The following is a 19,403-nucleotide window of genomic DNA, read 5'->3' as shown; positions in this document are numbered from 1 at the left end:
CTCTTACATGCAGATTACTGCCAAGCGTACTAGTGATATGATTTCATCCTACGCGGCTCCAAGCTGGTAACCCTTTGTATCGAATATTGGGAAAGTTAAAATTAGAACACTTTCGAAAACTATGCTTTAGGGTAATGATACCTCATATGAACAGTTACCACCAGTGTCTGAATACCTATAATATTGAGAAGCTAAATGTGTTGTTAAATGTTTGCTGTCTAAAATATCGAAATCCATCTTCAATTTGCCTGACCATCCAATACATTTCCACTCCTCCAAAAAACCCTACACCTTATACTAGACACCAACACTTTGTGCCAATGTAAATTATTAAACAGAGTTATAGAAAAAGAGTTGTTTTTTTAATACACATAATTTCCTTTACTATATTTTGTTTTGTTTTTATAGTCTAATTTGTTCTCAGCGGCCTTGACTCCCTGATAATAAAGTTTATCTATCTATGACCACATTGTATACAATTTATATCTGTGCCAAAGCATATTCGATGTAATTACATTTTACAATATATACACTGATATCAAAGTCAGAGAAGGTAATTAAACGAAGTGAAGTTTAATTACTTCTCCTTGCTTGCTAAAGGTTTGCAGGGCACGTAAGAAGTTAGAGGGCGGTCGAAATTTTGCAAATGAAAGCTGGTTAGACTGAAGCATTGAGAGAAGTTGTTAATCGCAGTGAAGCAGAAAAAAGAGAGGCTAAAAACAAACAGCTTACTACTTTTAGTTAAACTTTCTAGCTACTATTTTTCATAGGTGACCAGTTTTTATTCAATCATCATGAACCAAATCATATCAGTGGATGCCTATACTAAAGATCAACAGTTATTGCTATGATGTCTGCTTTGACACTTGACAGTCGACTAGAATTTGCATCCTTTGGTACAATTGCAAGCGTTGAAGGATCGTTAGCCACTCTAATAAATAGTTTGGTTTCTTTCATTCTCCAGTTATTCGTAGCGGCTAGCCATCACACCATACTTACCTAATAGTTGCTACCAAGTACTGCAAGAATAAGTGAAGCTGATGGCAAAACAAGCATTCACAGATTGGCGCGGCCGCCAAGAACCCAAACCAAATACCATTCAAGTCTAAGCTGCCTAGCAAGCTCAAGAGCATTATCTACAGGTAACTGGTGGAGGGTAATGAAGATAAACTAGTATTTGCTGATCATAGCTCATTCCCGAAAACTATGTTTGCTGCGCGACCCTTAGAAGAGTTATCTAGACTTAATCAAAGTATATTCATATATTACACCGAAGCCAAAACAACATGCTAATTACTGTCTCGAGACTGAACAAGTCATACCTCTAGCTGGTTTCGCTTGAATCTCTCTCCGCAGTAATTACAAGGGACAACCATAAACAAACATTGTTCCAGATGTCTGTTGAGGGCTTCTTTAGCAAACTTCTTTGGACACCCAGCATTCGTGCAGTGAACAGGGGTGAACTGACAGATCTGTACATGGTCCTGCAAATAAAGAGGTCCCTATGACTACCTGATGGGTTTTAACAAAATGTTTGTTGAGGTTACGGTGAGAAGTAATTCTGACAAGAACAATGGCAAAAACCAGGGTTGTGGTCAATTAACAATGCGCTTAAATACGTTAAATAACTCATTAAATTATTAATTAGTAAATTAATAATATACAATTCATAAGAATGTTAATTCAAAAGTTAATGATTAATACAGTGTTGCACATGCTTACTTGAGTATTTTATGATTAATTCAGTGTTTCACATGCTTACTTGAGTATTTAATGATTAATACAGTGTTTCACATGCTTACTTGAGTATTTAATGATTAATACAGTGTTTCACATGCTTACTTGAGTATTTAATGATTAATACAGTGTTTCACATGCTTACTTAAGTATTTAATGATTAATGCAGTGTTTCACATGCTTACTTGAGTATTTAATGATTAATACAGTGTTTCACATGCTTACTTGAGTATTTAATGATTAATACAGTGTTTCACATGCTTACTTGAGTATTTAATGATTAATGCAGTGTTTCACATGCTTACTTGAGTATTTAATGATTAATACAGTGTTTCACATGCTTACTTGAGTATTTAATGATTAATACAGTGTTTCACATGCTTACTTGAGTATTTAATGATTAATGCAGTGTTTCACATGCTTACTTGAGTATTTAATGATTAATACAGTGTTTCACATGCTTACTTGAGTATTTAATGATTAATGCAGTGTTTCACATGCTTACTTGAGTATTTAGTGATTAATGCTGTGTTTCACATGCTTACTTGAGTATTTAATGATTAATGCAGTGTTTCACATGCTTACTTGAGTATTTAATGATTAATACAGTGTTTCACATGCTTACTTGAGTATTTAATGATTAATGCAGTGTTTTACATGCTTACTTGAGTATTTAATGATTAATACAGTGTTTCACATGCTTACTTGAGTATTTAGTGATTAATACAGTGTTTCACATGCTTACTTGAGTATTTAATGATTAATACAGTGTTTCACATGCTTACTTGAGTATTTAGTGATTAATACAGTGTTTCACATGCATACTTGAGTATTTAATGATTAATGCAGTGTTTCACATGCTTACTTGAGTATTTAATGATTAATGCAGTGTTTCACATGCTTACTTGAGTATTTAGTGATTAATACAGTGTTTCACATGCTTACTTGAGTATTTAATGATTAATGCAGTGTTTCACATGCTTACTTGAGTATTTAATGAGTAATACAGTGTTTCACACGCTTACTTGAGTATTTAATGATTAATTCAGTGTTTCACATGCTTACTTGAGTATTTATTGATTAATACAGTGTTTCATATGCTTACTTGAGTATTTAATGATTAATACAGTGTTTCACATGCTTACTTGAGTATTTAATGATTAATACAGAGTCTCACATACTTACTTGAGTATTTAATGATTAATGCAGTGTTTCACATGCTTACTTGAGTATTTAATGATTAATACAGTGTTTCATATGCTTACTTGAGTATTTAATGATTAATACAGTGTTTCACATGCTTACTTGAGTATTTAATGATTAATACAGAGTCTCACATACTTACTTGAGTATTTAATGATTAATACAGTGTTTCACATGCTTACTTGAGTATTTAATGATTAATGCAGTGTTTCACATGCTTACTTGAGTATTTAATGATTAATGCAGTGTTTCACATGCTTACTTGAGTATTTAATGATTAATGCAGTGTTTCACATGCTTACTTGAGTATTTAATGATTAATACAGTGTTTCACATGCTTACTTGAGTATTTAATGATTAATTCAGTGTTTCACATGCTTACTTGAGTATTTAATGATTAATACAGTGTTTCACATGCTTAATTGAGTATTTAATGATTAATACAGTGTTTCACATGCTTACTTAAGTATTTAATGATTAATGCAGTGTTTCACATGCTTACTTGGGTATTTAATGATTAATACAATGTTTCACATGCTTACTTGAGTATTTAGTGATTAATACAGTGTTTCACATGCTTACTTGAGTATTTAATGATTAATGCAGTGTTTCACATGCTTACTTGAGTATTTAATGATTAATACAGTGTTTCACATGCTTACTTGAGTATTTAATGATTAATACAGTGTTTCACATGCTTACTTGAGTATTTAATGATTAATGCAGTGTTTCACATGCTTACTTGAGTATTTAATGATTAATGCAGTGTTTCACATGCTTACTTGAGTATTTAATGATTAATGCAGTGTTTCACATGCTTACTTGAGTATTTAATGATTAATACAGTGTTTCACATGCTTAATTGAGTATTTAATGATTAATACAGTGTTTCACATGCTTACTTAAGTATTTAATGATTAATGCAGTGTTTCACATGCTTACTTGGGTATTTAATGATTAATACAATGTTTCACATGCTTACTTGAGTATTTAGTGATTAATACAGTGTTTCACATGCTTACTTGAGTATTTAATGATTAATACAGTGTTTCACATGCTTACTTGAGTATTTAATGATTAATACAGTGTTTCACATGCTTACTTGAGTATTTAATGATTAATACAGTGTTTCACATGCTTACTTGAGTATTTAATGATTAATACAGTGTTTCACATGCTTACTTGAGTATTTAATGATTAATACAGTGTTTCATATGCTTACTTGAGTATTTAACGATTAATACAGTGTTTCACATACTTACTTGAGTATTTAATGATTAATGCAGTGTTTCACATGCTTACTTGAGTATTTAATGATTAATACAGTGGTTCACATGCTTACTTGAGTATTTAAAGATTAATACAGTGTCTCACATGCTTACTTGAGTATTTAATGATTAATGCATTGTTTCACATGCTTACTTGAGTATTTAATGATTAATGCAGTGTTTCACATGCTTACTTGAGTATTTAATGATTAATACAGTGTTTCACACGCTTACTTGAGTATTTAATGATTAATTCAGTGTTTCACATGCTTACTTGAGTATTTAATGATTAATACAGTGTTTCACATGCTTACTTGAGTATTTAATGATTAATACAGTGTTTCATATGCTTACTTGAGTATTTAACGATTAATACAGTGTTTCACATACTTACTTGAGTATTTAATGATTAATGCAGTGTTTCACATGCTTACTTGAATATTTAATGATTAATGCAGTGTTTCACATGCTTACTTGAGTATTTAATGATTAATACAGTGTTTCACATGCTTACTTGAGTATTTAATGATTAATGCAGTGTTTCACATGCTTACTTGAGTATTTAACGATTAATGCAGTGTTTCACATGCTTACTTGAGTATTTAATGATTAATGCAGTGTTTCACATGCTTGAGTATTTAATGATTAATGCAGTGTTTCACATGCTTACTTGAATATTTAATGATTAATGCAGTGTTTCACATGCTTACTTGAGTATTTAATGATTAATACAGTGTTTCACATGCTTACTTGAGAATTTAATGATTAATACAGTGTTTCACACGCTTACTTGAGTATTTAATGATTAATACAGTGTTTCACATGCTTACTTGAGTATTTAATGATTAATACAGAGTTTCACATGCTTACTTGAGTATTTAATGATTAATACAGTGTTTCACATGCTTACTTGAGTATTTAATGATTAATGCAGTGTTTCACATGCTTACTTGAGTATTTAATGATTAATGCAGTGTTTCACATGCTTACTTGAGTATTTAATGATTAATACAGTGTCTCACATGCTTACTTGAGTATTTAATGATTAATACAGTGTTTCACATGCTTACTTGAGTATTTAATGATTAATACAGTGTCTCACATGCTTACTTGAGTATTTAATGATTAATTCAGTGTTTCACACGCTTACTTGAGTATTTAATGATTAATACAGTATTTCACATGCTTACTTGAGTATTTGATGATTAATACAGAGTTTCACATGCTTACTTGAGTATTTAATGATTAATACAGTGTTTCACATGCTTACTTGAGTATTTAATGATTAATGCAGTGTTTCACATGCTTACTTGAGTATTTAATGATTAATGCAGTGTTTCACATGCTTACTTGAGTATTTAATGATTAATACAGTGTTTCACATGCATACTTGAGTATTTAATGATTAATACAGTGTCTCACATGCTTACTTGAGTATTTAATGATTAATACAGTGTTTCACATGCTTACTTGAGTATTTAATGATTAATGCAGTGTTTCTCATGCTTACTTGAGTATTTAATGATTAATACAGTGTTTCACATGCTTACTTGAGTATTTAATGATTAATGCAGTGTTTCTCATGCTTACTTGAGTATTTAATGATTAATACAGTGTTTCACATGCTTACTTGAGTATTTAATGATTAATGCAGTGTTTCACATGCTTACTTGAGTATTTAATGATTAATGCAGTGTTTCACATGCTTACTTGAGTATTTAACGATTAATGCAGTGTTTCACATGCTTACTTGAGTATTTAATGATTAATACAGTGTTTCACATGCTTACTTGAGTATTTAGTGATTAATGCAGTGTTTCACATGCTTACTTGAGTATTTAGTGATTAATACAGTGTTTCACATGCTTACTTGAGTATTTAATGATTAATACAGTGTTTCACATGCTTACTTGAGTATTTAATGATTAATACAGTGTTTCACATGCTTACTTGAGTATTAAATGATTAATGCAGTGTTTCACATGCTTACTTGAGTATTTAATGATTAATGCAGTGTTTCACATGCTTACTTGAGTATTTAACGATTAATGCAGTGTTTCACATGCTTACTTGAGTATTTAGTGATTAATACAGTGTTTCACATGCTTACTTGAGTATTTAGTGATTAATGCAGTGTTTCACATGCTTACTTGAGTATTTAATGATTAATGCAGTGTTTCACATGCTTACTTGAGTATTTAACGATTAATGCAGTGTTTCACATGCTTACTTGAGTATTTAATGATTAATGCAGTGTTTCACATGCTTGAGTATTTAATGATTAATGCAGTGTTTCACATGCTTACTTGAATATTTAATGATTAATGCAGTGTTTCACATGCTTACTTGAGTATTTAATGATTAATACAGTGTTTCACATGCTTACTTGAGAATTTAATGATTAATACAGTGTTTCACACGCTTACTTGAGTATTTAATGATTAATACAGTGTTTCACATGCTTACTTGAGTATTTAATGATTAATGCAGTGTTTCACATGCTTACTTGAGTATTTAATGATTAATGCAGTGTTTCACATGCTTACTTGAGTATTTAATGATTAATGCAGTGTTTCACATGCTTACTTGAGTATTTAATGATTAATACAGTGTTTCACATGCTTAATTGAGTATTTAATGATTAATACAGTGTTTCACATGCTTACTTAAGTATTTAATGATTAATGCAGTGTTTCACATGCTTACTTGGGTATTTAATGATTAATACAATGTTTCACATGCTTACTTGAGTATTTAGTGATTAATACAGTGTTTCACATGCTTACTTGAGTATTTAATGATTAATACAGTGTTTCACATGCTTACTTGAGTATTTAATGATTAATACAGTGTTTCACATGCTTACTTGAGTATTTAATGATTAATACAGTGTTTCACATGCTTACTTGAGTATTTAATGATTAATACAGTGTTTCACATGCTTACTTGAGTATTTAATGATTAATACAGTGTTTCATATGCTTACTTGAGTATTTAACGATTAATACAGTGTTTCACATACTTACTTGAGTATTTAATGATTAATGCAGTGTTTCACATGCTTACTTGAGTATTTAATGATTAATACAGTGGTTCACATGCTTACTTGAGTATTTAAAGATTAATACAGTGTCTCACATGCTTACTTGAGTATTTAATGATTAATGCATTGTTTCACATGCTTACTTGAGTATTTAATGATTAATGCAGTGTTTCACATGCTTACTTGAGTATTTAATGATTAATACAGTGTTTCACACGCTTACTTGAGTATTTAATGATTAATTCAGTGTTTCACATGCTTACTTGAGTATTTAATGATTAATACAGTGTTTCACATGCTTACTTGAGTATTTAATGATTAATACAGTGTTTCATATGCTTACTTGAGTATTTAACGATTAATACAGTGTTTCACATACTTACTTGAGTATTTAATGATTAATGCAGTGTTTCACATGCTTACTTGAATATTTAATGATTAATGCAGTGTTTCACATGCTTACTTGAGTATTTAATGATTAATACAGTGTTTCACATGCTTACTTGAGTATTTAATGATTAATGCAGTGTTTCACATGCTTACTTGAGTATTTAACGATTAATGCAGTGTTTCACATGCTTACTTGAGTATTTAATGATTAATGCAGTGTTTCACATGCTTGAGTATTTAATGATTAATGCAGTGTTTCACATGCTTACTTGAATATTTAATGATTAATGCAGTGTTTCACATGCTTACTTGAGTATTTAATGATTAATACAGTGTTTCACATGCTTACTTGAGAATTTAATGATTAATACAGTGTTTCACACGCTTACTTGAGTATTTAATGATTAATACAGTGTTTCACATGCTTACTTGAGTATTTAATGATTAATACAGAGTTTCACATGCTTACTTGAGTATTTAATGATTAATACAGTGTTTCACATGCTTACTTGAGTATTTAATGATTAATGCAGTGTTTCACATGCTTACTTGAGTATTTAATGATTAATGCAGTGTTTCACATGCTTACTTGAGTATTTAATGATTAATACAGTGTCTCACATGCTTACTTGAGTATTTAATGATTAATACAGTGTTTCACATGCTTACTTGAGTATTTAATGATTAATACAGTGTCTCACATGCTTACTTGAGTATTTAATGATTAATTCAGTGTTTCACACGCTTACTTGAGTATTTAATGATTAATACAGTATTTCACATGCTTACTTGAGTATTTGATGATTAATACAGAGTTTCACATGCTTACTTGAGTATTTAATGATTAATACAGTGTTTCACATGCTTACTTGAGTATTTAATGATTAATGCAGTGTTTCACATGCTTACTTGAGTATTTAATGATTAATGCAGTGTTTCACATGCTTACTTGAGTATTTAATGATTAATACAGTGTTTCACATGCATACTTGAGTATTTAATGATTAATACAGTGTCTCACATGCTTACTTGAGTATTTAATGATTAATACAGTGTTTCACATGCTTACTTGAGTATTTAATGATTAATGCAGTGTTTCTCATGCTTACTTGAGTATTTAATGATTAATACAGTGTTTCACATGCTTACTTGAGTATTTAATGATTAATGCAGTGTTTCTCATGCTTACTTGAGTATTTAATGATTAATACAGTGTTTCACATGCTTACTTGAGTATTTAATGATTAATGCAGTGTTTCACATGCTTACTTGAGTATTTAATGATTAATGCAGTGTTTCACATGCTTACTTGAGTATTTAACGATTAATGCAGTGTTTCACATGCTTACTTGAGTATTTAATGATTAATACAGTGTTTCACATGCTTACTTGAGTATTTAGTGATTAATGCAGTGTTTCACATGCTTACTTGAATATTTAGTGATTAATACAGTGTTTCACATGCTTACTTGAGTATTTAATGATTAATACAGTGTTTCACATGCTTACTTGAGTATTTAATGATTAATACAGTGTTTCACATGCTTACTTGAGTATTAAATGATTAATGCAGTGTTTCACATGCTTACTTGAGTATTTAATGATTAATGCAGTGTTTCACATGCTTACTTGAGTATTTAACGATTAATGCAGTGTTTCACATGCTTACTTGAGTATTTAGTGATTAATACAGTGTTTCACATGCTTACTTGAGTATTTAGTGATTAATGCAGTGTTTCACATGCTTACTTGAGTATTTAGTGATTAATACAGTGTTTCACAAGCTTACTTGAGTATTTAACGATTAATACAGTGTTTCACATGCTTACTTGAGTATTTAATGAGTAATACAGTGTTTCACACGCTTACTTGAGTATTTAATGATTAATTCAGTGTTTCACATGCTTACTTGAGTATTTAATGATTAATACAGTGTTTCACATGCTTACTTGAGTATTTAATGATTAATACAGTGTTTCATATGCTTACTTGAGTATTTAACGATTAATACAGTGTTTCACATACTTACTTGAGTATTTAATGATTAATGCAGTGTTTCACATGCTTACTTGAGTATTTAATGATTAATACAGTGTTTCACATGCTTACTTGAGTATTTAAAGATTAATACAGTGTCTCACATGCTTACTTGAGTATTTAATGATTAATGCATTGTTTCACATGCTTACTTGAGTATTTAATGATTAATGCAGTGTTTCACATGCTTACTTGAGTATTTAATGATTAATACAGAGTCTCACATGCTTACTTGAGTATTTAATGATTAATACAGTGTTTCATATGCTTACTTGAGTATTTAATGATTAATACAGTGTTTCACATGCTTACTTGAGTATTTAATGATTAATACAGAGTCTCACATACTTACTTGAGTATTTAATGATTAATACAGTGTTTCACATGCTTACTTGAGTATTTAATGATTAATGCAGTGTTTCACATGCTTACTTGAGTATTTAATGATTAATGCAGTGTTTCACATGCTTACTTGAGTATTTAATGATTAATGCAGTGTTTCACATGCTTACTTGAGTATTTAATGATTAATACAGTGTTTCACATGCTTACTTGAGTATTTAATGATTAATTCAGTGTTTCACATGCTTACTTGAGTATTTAATGATTAATACAGTGTTTCACATGCTTACTTGAGTATTTAATGATTAATACAGTGTTTCACATGCTTAATTGAGTATTTAATGATTAATACAGTGTTTCACATGCTTACTTAAGTATTTAATGATTAATGCAGTGTTTCACATGCTTACTTGGGTATTTAATGATTAATACAATGTTTCACATGCTTACTTGAGTATTTAGTGATTAATACAGTGTTTCACATGCTTACTTGAGTATTTAATGATTAATACAGTGTTTCACATGCTTACTTGAGTATTTAATGATTAATACAGTGTTTCACATGCTTACTTGAGTATTTAATGATTAATACAGTGTTTCACATGCTTACTTGAGTATTTAATGATTAATACAGTGTTTCACATGCTTACTTGAGTATTTAATGATTAATACAGTGTTTCATATGCTTACTTGAGTATTTAACGATTAATACAGTGTTTCACATACTTACTTGAGTATTTAATGATTAATGCAGTGTTTCACATGCTTACTTGAGTATTTAATGATTAATACAGTGTTTCACATGCTTACTTGAGTATTTAAAGATTAATACAGTGTCTCACATGCTTACTTGAGTATTTAATGATTAATGCATTGTTTCACATGCTTACTTGAGTATTTAATGATTAATGCAGTGTTTCACATGCTTACTTGAGTATTTAATGATTAATACAGTGTTTCACACGCTTACTTGAGTATTTAATGATTAATTCAGTGTTTCACATGCTTACTTGAGTATTTAATGATTAATACAGTGTTTCACATGCTTACTTGAGTATTTAATGATTAATACAGTGTTTCATATGCTTACTTGAGTATTTAACGATTAATACAGTGTTTCACATACTTACTTGAGTATTTAATGATTAATGCAGTGTTTCACATGATTACTTGAGTATTTAATGATTAATGCAGTGTTTCACATGCTTACTTGAGTATTTAATGATTAATACAGTGTTTCACATGCTTACTTGAGTATTTAATGATTAATGCAGTGTTTCTCATGCTTACTTGAGTATTTAATGATTAATACAGTGTTTCACATGCTTACTTGAGTATTTAATGATTAATACAGTGTTTCACATGCTTACTTGAGTATTTAATGATTAATGCAGTGTTTCACATGATTACTTGAGTATTTAATGATTAATGCAGTGTTTCACATGCTTACTTGAGTATTTAATGATTAATACAGTGTTTCACATGCTTACTTGAGTATTTAATGATTAATGCAGTGTTTCTCATGCTTACTTGAGTATTTAATGATTAATACAGTGTTTCACATGCTTACTTGAGTATTTAATGATTAATACAGTGTTTCACATGCTTACTTGAGTATTTAACGATTAATGCAGTGTTTCACATGCTTACTTGAGTATTTAATGATTAATACAGTGTTTCACATGCTTACTTGAGTATTTAATGATTAATACAGAGTCTCACATACTTACTTGAGTATTTAATGATTAATGCAGTGTTTCACATGCTTACTTGAGTATTTAATGATTAATACAGTGTTTCATATGCTTACTTGAGTATTTAATGATTAATACAGTGTTTCACATGCTTACTTGAGTATTTAATGATTAATACAGAGTCTCACATACTTACTTGAGTATTTAATGATTAATACAGTGTTTCACATGCTTACTTGAGTATTTAATGATTAATGCAGTGTTTCACATGCTTACTTGAGTATTTAATGATTAATGCAGTGTTTCACATGCTTGCTTGAGTATTTAATGATTAATGCAGTGTTTCACATGCTTACTTGAGTATTTAATGATTAATACAGTGTTTCACATGCTTACTTGAGTATTTAATGATTAATTCAGTGTTTCACATGCTTACTTGAGTATTTAATGATTAATACAGTGTTTCACATGCTTACTTGAGTATTTAATGATTAATACAGTGTTTCACATGCTTACTTGAGTATTTAATGATTAATACAGAGTCTCACATACTTACTTGAGTATTTAATGATTAATGCAGTGTTTCACATGCTTACTTGAGTATTTAATGATTAATACAGTGTTTCATATGCTTACTTGAGTATTTAATGATTAATACAGTGTTTCACATGCTTACTTGAGTATTTAATGATTAATACAGAGTCTCACATACTTACTTGAGTATTTAATGATTAATACAGTGTTTCACATGCTTACTTGAGTATTTAATGATTAATGCAGTGTTTCACATGCTTACTTGAGTATTTAATGATTAATGCAGTGTTTCACATGCTTACTTGAGTATTTAATGATTAATGCAGTGTTTCACATGCTTACTTGAGTATTTAATGATTAATACAGTGTTTCACATGCTTACTTGAGTATTTAATGATTAATTCAGTGTTTCACATGCTTACTTGAGTATTTAATGATTAATGCAGTGTTTCACATGCTTACTTGAGTATTTAATGATTAATACAGAGTCTCACATGCTTACTTGAGTATTTAATGATTAATACAGTGTTTCACATGCTTACTTGAGTATTTAATGATTAATTCAGTGTTTCACATGCTTACTTGAGTATTTAATGATTAATACAGTGTTTCACATGCTTACTTGAGTATTTAATGATTAATACAGTGTTTCATATGCTTACTTGAGTATTTAACGATTAATACAGTGTTTCACATACTTACTTGAGTATTTAATGATTAATGCAGTGTTTCACATGCTTACTTGAGTATTTAATGATTAATACAGTGTTTCATATGCTTACTTGAGTATTTAATGATTAATACAGTGTTTCACATGCTTACTTGAGTATTTAATGATTAATACAGAGTCTCACATACTTACTTGAGTATTTAATGATTAATACAGTGTTTCACATGCTTACTTGAGTATTTAATGATTAATACAGTGTTTCACATGCTTACTTGAGTATTTAATGATTAATACAGTGTTTCACACGCTTACTTGAGTATTTAATGATTAATACAGTGTTTCACATGCTTACTTGAGTATTTAATGATTAATACAGTGTTTCACATGCTTACTTGAGTATTTAATGATTAATACAGTGTTTCATATGCTTACTTGAGTATTTAACGATTAATACAGTGTTTCACATACTTACTTGAGTATTTAATGATTAATGCAGTGTTTCACATGCTTACTTGAGTATTTAATGATTAATACAGTGTTTCACATGCTTACTTGAGTATTTAAAGATTAATACAGTGTCTCACATGCTTACTTGAGTATTTAATGATTAATGCATTGTTTCACATGCTTACTTGAGTATTTAATGATTAATTCAGTGTTTCACATGCTTACATGAGTATTTAATGATTAATGCAGTGTTTCACATGCTTACTTGAGTATTTAATGATTAATGCAGTGTTTCACATGCTTACTTGAGTATTTAATGATTAATACAGTGTTTCACATGCTTACTTGAGTATTTAATGATTAATACAGAGTCTCACATACTTACTTGAGTATTTAATGATTAATACAGTGTTTCACATGCTTACTTGAGTATTTAATGATTAATTCAGTGTTTCACATGCTTACTTGAGTATTTAATGATTAATGCAGTGTTTCACATGCTTACTTGAGTATTTAATGATTAATGCAGTGTTTCACATGCTTACTTGAGTATTTAATGATTAATACAGTGTTTCACATGCTTACTTGAGTATTTAATGATTAATACAGTGTTTCACATGCTTACTTGAGTATTTAATGATTAATACAGTGTTTCACATGCTTACTTGAGTATTTAATGATTAATGCAGTGTTTCACATGCTTACTTGAGTATTTAGTGATTAATACAGTGTTTCACATGCTTACTTGAGTATTTAATGATTAATGCAGTGTTTCACATGCTTACTTGAGTATTTAATGAGTAATACAGTGTTTCACACGCTTACTTGAGTATTTAATGATTAATTCAGTGTTTCACATGTTTACTTGAGTATTTAATGATTAATGCAGTGTTTCATATGCTTACTTGAGTATTTAATGATTAATACAGTGTTTCACATGCTTACTTGAGTATTTAATGATTAATACAGAGTCTCACATACTTACTTGAGTATTTAATGATTAATGCAGTGTTTCACATGCTTACTTGAGTATTTAATGATTAATACAGTGTTTCATATGCTTACTTGAGTATTTAATGATTAATACAGTGTTTCACATGCTTACTTGAGTATTTAATGATTAATACAGAGTCTCACATACTTACTTGAGTATTTAATGATTAATACAGTGTTTCACATGCTTACTTGAGTATTTAATGATTAATGCAGTGTTTCACATGCTTACTTGAGTATTTAATGATTAATACAGTGTTTCACATGCTTACTTGAGTATTTAATGATTAATACAGTGTTTCACATGCTTACTTGAGTATTTAATGATTAATACAGTGTTTCACATGCTTACTTGAGTATTTAATGATTAATACAGTGTTTCACATGCTTACTTGAGTATTTAATGAGTAATACAGTGTTTCACACGCTTACTTGAGTATTTAATGATTAATTCAGTGTTTCACATGCTTACTTGAGTATTTAATGATTAATACAGTGTTTCACATGCTTACTTGAGTATTTAATGATTAATACAGTGTTTCATATGCTTACTTGAGTATTTAACGATTAATACAGTGTTTCACATACTTGAGTATTTAATGATTAATGCAGTGTTTCACATGCTTACTTGAGTATTTAATGATTAATACAGTGTTTCACATGCTTACTTGAGTATTTAAAGATTAATACAGTGTCTCACATGCTTACTTGAGTATTTAATGATTAATGCATTGTTTCACATGCTTACTTGAGTATTTAATGATTAATGCAGTGTTTCACATGCTTACTTGAGTATTTAATGATTAATACAGAATCTCACATACTTACTTGAGTATTTTATGATTAATACAGTGTTTCACATGCTTACTTGAGTATTTAATGATTAATTCAGTGTTTCACATGCTTACTTGAGTATTTAATGATTAATACAGTGTTTCACATGCTTACTTGAGTATTTAATGATTAATACAGTGTTTCATATGCTTACTTGAGTATTTAACGATTAATACAGTGTTTCACATACTTACTTGAGTATTTAATGATTAATGCAGTGTTTCACATGCTTACTTGAGTATTTAATGATTAATACAGTGTTTCATATGCTTACTTGAGTATTTAATGATTAATACAGTGTTTCACATGCTTACTTGAGTATTTAATGATTAATACAGAGTCTCACATACTTACTTGAGTATTTAATGATTAATACAGTGTTTCACATGCTTACTTGAGTATTTAATGATTAATACAGTGTTTCACATGCTTACTTGAGTATTTAATGAGTAATACAGTGTTTCACACGCTTACTTGAGTATTTAATGATTAATTCCGTGTTTCACATGCTTACTTGAGTATTTAATGATTAATACAGTGTTTCACATGCTTACTTGAGTATTTAATGATTAATACAGTGTTTCATATGCTTACTTGAGTATTTAACGATTAATACAGTGTTTCACATACTTACTTGAGTATTTAATGATTAATGCAGTGTTTCACATGCTTACTTGAGTATTTAATGATTAATACAGTGTTTCACATGCTTACTTGAGTATTTAAAGATTAATACAGTGTCTCACATGCTTACTTGAGTATTTAATGATTAATGCAGTGTTTCACATGCTTACTTGAGTATTTAATGATTAATGCAGTGTTTCACATGCTTACTTGAGTATTTAATGATTAATACAGAGTCTCACATACTTACTTGAGTATTTAATGATTAATACAGTGTTTCACATGCTTACTTGAGTATTTAATGATTAATTCAGTGTTTCACATGCTTACTTGAGTATTTAATGATTAATGCAGTGTTTCACATGCTTACTTGAGTATTTAATGATTAATGCAGTGTTTCACATGCTTACTTGAGTATTTAATGAGTAATACAGTGTTTCACACGCTTACTTGAGTATTTAATGATTAATTCAGTGTTTCACATGCTTACTTGAGTATTTAATGATTAATGCAGTGTTTCATATGCTTACTTGAGTATTTAATGATTAATACAGTGTTTCACATGCTTACTTGAGTATTTAATGATTAATACAGAGTCTCACATACTTACTTGAGTATTTAATGATTAATGCAGTGTTTCACATGCTTACTTGAGTATTTAATGATTAATACAGTGTTTCATATGCTTACTTGAGTATTTAATGATTAATACAGTGTTTCACATGCTTACTTGAGTATTTAATGATTAATACAGAGTCTCACATACTTACTTGAGTATTTAATGATTAATACAGTGTTTCACATGCTTACTTGAGTATTTAATGATTAATGCAGTGTTTCACATGCTTACTTGAGTATTTAATGATTAATACAGTGTTTCACATGCTTACTTGAGTATTTAATGATTAATACAGTGTTTCACATGCTTACTTGAGTATTTAATGATTAATACAGTGTTTCACATGCTTACTTGAGTATTTAATGATTAATACAGTGTTTCACATGCTTACTTGAGTATTTAATGATTAATACAGTGTTTCACATGCTTACTTGAGTATTTAATGATTAATACAGTGTTTCATATGCTTACTTGAGTATTTAACGATTAATACAGTGTTTCACATACTTACTTGAGTATTTAATGATTAATGCAGTGTTTCACATGCTTACTTGAGTATTTAATGATTAATACAGTGTTTCACATGCTTACTTGAGTATTTAAAGATTAATACAGTGTCTCACATGCTTACTTGAGTATTTAATGATTAATGCATTGTTTCACATGCTTACTTGAGTATTTAATGATTAATGCAGTGTTTCACATGCTTACTTGAGTATTTAATGATTAATACAGTGTTTCACACGCTTACTTGAGTATTTAATGATTAATTCAGTGTTTCACATGCTTACTTGAGTATTTAATGATTAATACAGTGTTTCACATGCTTACTTGAGTATTTAATGATTAATACAGTGTTTCATATGCTTACTTGAGTATTTAACGATTAATACAGTGTTTCACATACTTACTTGAGTATTTAATGATTAATGCAGTGTTTCACATGCTTACTTGAATATTTAATGATTAATGCAGTGTTTCACATGCTTACTTGAGTATTTAATGATTAATACAGTGTTTCACATGCTTACTTGAGTATTTAATGATTAATGCAGTGTTTCACATGCTTACTTGAGTATTTAACGATTAATGCAGTGTTTCACATGCTTACTTGAGTATTTAATGATTAATGCAGTGTTTCACATGCTTGAGTATTTAATGATTAATGCAGTGTTTCACATGCTTACTTGAATATTTAATGATTAATGCAGTGTTTCACATGCTTACTTGAGTATTTAATGATTAATACAGTGTTTCACATGCTTACTTGAGAATTTAATGATTAATACAGTGTTTCACACGCTTACTTGAGTATTTAATGATTAATACAGTGTTTCACATGCTTACTTGAGTATTTAATGATTAATACAGAGTTTCACATGCTTACTTGAGTATTTAATGATTAATACAGTGTTTCACATGCTTACTTGAGTATTTAATGATTAATGCAGTGTTTCACATGCTTACTTGAGTATTTAATGATTAATGCAGTGTTTCACATGCTTACTTGAGTATTTAATGATTAATACAGTGTCTCACATGCTTACTTGAGTATTTAATGATTAATACAGTGTTTCACATGCTTACTTGAGTATTTAATGATTAATACAGTGTCTCACATGCTTACTTGAGTATTTAATGATTAATTCAGTGTTTCACACGCTTACTTGAGTATTTAATGATTAATACAGTATTTCACATGCTTACTTGAGTATTTGATGATTAATACAGAGTTTCACATGCTTACTTGAGTATTTAATGATTAATACAGTGTTTCACATGCTTACTTGAGTATTTAATGATTAATGCAGTGTTTCACATGCTTACTTGAGTATTTAATGATTAATGCAGTGTTTCACATGCTTACTTGAGTATTTAATGATTAATACAGTGTTTCACATGCATACTTGAGTATTTAATGATTAATACAGTGTCTCACATGCTTACTTGAGTATTTAATGATTAATACAGTGTTTCACATGCTTACTTGAGTATTTAATGATTAATGCAGTGTTTCTCATGCTTACTTGAGTATTTAATGATTAATACAGTGTTTCACATGCTTACTTGAGTATTTAATGATTAATACAGTGTTTCACATGCTTACTTGAGTATTTAATGATTAATGCAGTGTTTCACATGATTACTTGAGTATTTAATGATTAATGCAGTGTTTCACATGCTTACTTGAGTATTTAATGATTAATACAGTGTTTCACATGCTTACTTGAGTATTTAATGATTAATGCAGTGTTTCACACGCTTACTTGAGTATTTAATGATTAATGCAGTGTTTCACATGCTTACTTGAGTATTTAATGATTAATGCAGTGTTTCACATGCTTACTTGAGTATTTAACGATTAATGCAGTGTTTCACATGCTTACTTGAGTATTTAATGATTAATACAGTGTTTCACATGCTTACTTGAGTATTTAGTGATTAATGCAGTGTTTCACATGCTTACTTGAGTATTTAGTGATTAATACAGTGTTTCACATGCTTACTTGAGTATTTAATGATTAATACAGTGTTTCACATGCTTACTTGAGTATTTAATGATTAATACAGTGTTTCACATGCTTACTTGAGTATTTAATGATTAATGCAGTGTTTCACATGCTTACTTGAGTATTTAATGATTAATGCAGTGTTTCACATGCTTACTTGAGTATTTAACGATTAATGCAGTGTTTCACATGCTTACTTGAGTATTTAGTGATTAATACAGTGTTTCACATGCTTACTTGAGTATTTAGTGATTAATGCAGTGTTTCACATGCTTACTTGAGTATTTAGTGATTAATACAGTGTTTCACAAGCTTACTTGAGTATTTAACGATTAATACAGTGTTTCACATACTTACTTGAGTATTTAATGATTAATTCAGTGTTTCACATGCTTACTTGAGTATTTAATGATTAATACAGTGTTTCATATGCTTACTTGAGTATTTAATGATTAACA

The 19,403-nt window shown here is 29.2% G+C and overlaps 1 protein-coding gene across 2 annotated transcripts in view; it reads right to left on the bottom strand.

Annotated features, from left to right (window-relative positions):
• Window positions 1-19,403, bottom strand: part of LOC137396361 (TNF receptor-associated factor 5-like) — a 50,256-nt gene that overhangs the window by 22,316 nt on the left and 8,537 nt on the right. For both annotated transcript variants that reach the window (XM_068082600.1, XM_068082601.1), the window contains exon 4: window positions 1,323-1,484. In XM_068082600.1, coding sequence (XP_067938701.1) covers window positions 1,323-1,484 — 162 coding nt within the window. The remainder of the gene's footprint in view (window positions 1-1,322; window positions 1,485-19,403) is intronic.

The sequence above is a fragment of the Watersipora subatra genome, chromosome 5 (assembly GCF_963576615.1).
Source record: "Watersipora subatra chromosome 5, tzWatSuba1.1, whole genome shotgun sequence".
NCBI lineage: Eukaryota > Metazoa > Bryozoa > Gymnolaemata > Cheilostomatida > Watersiporidae > Watersipora > Watersipora subatra.
This window is presented reverse-complemented; position numbering and strand designations above follow the sequence as displayed.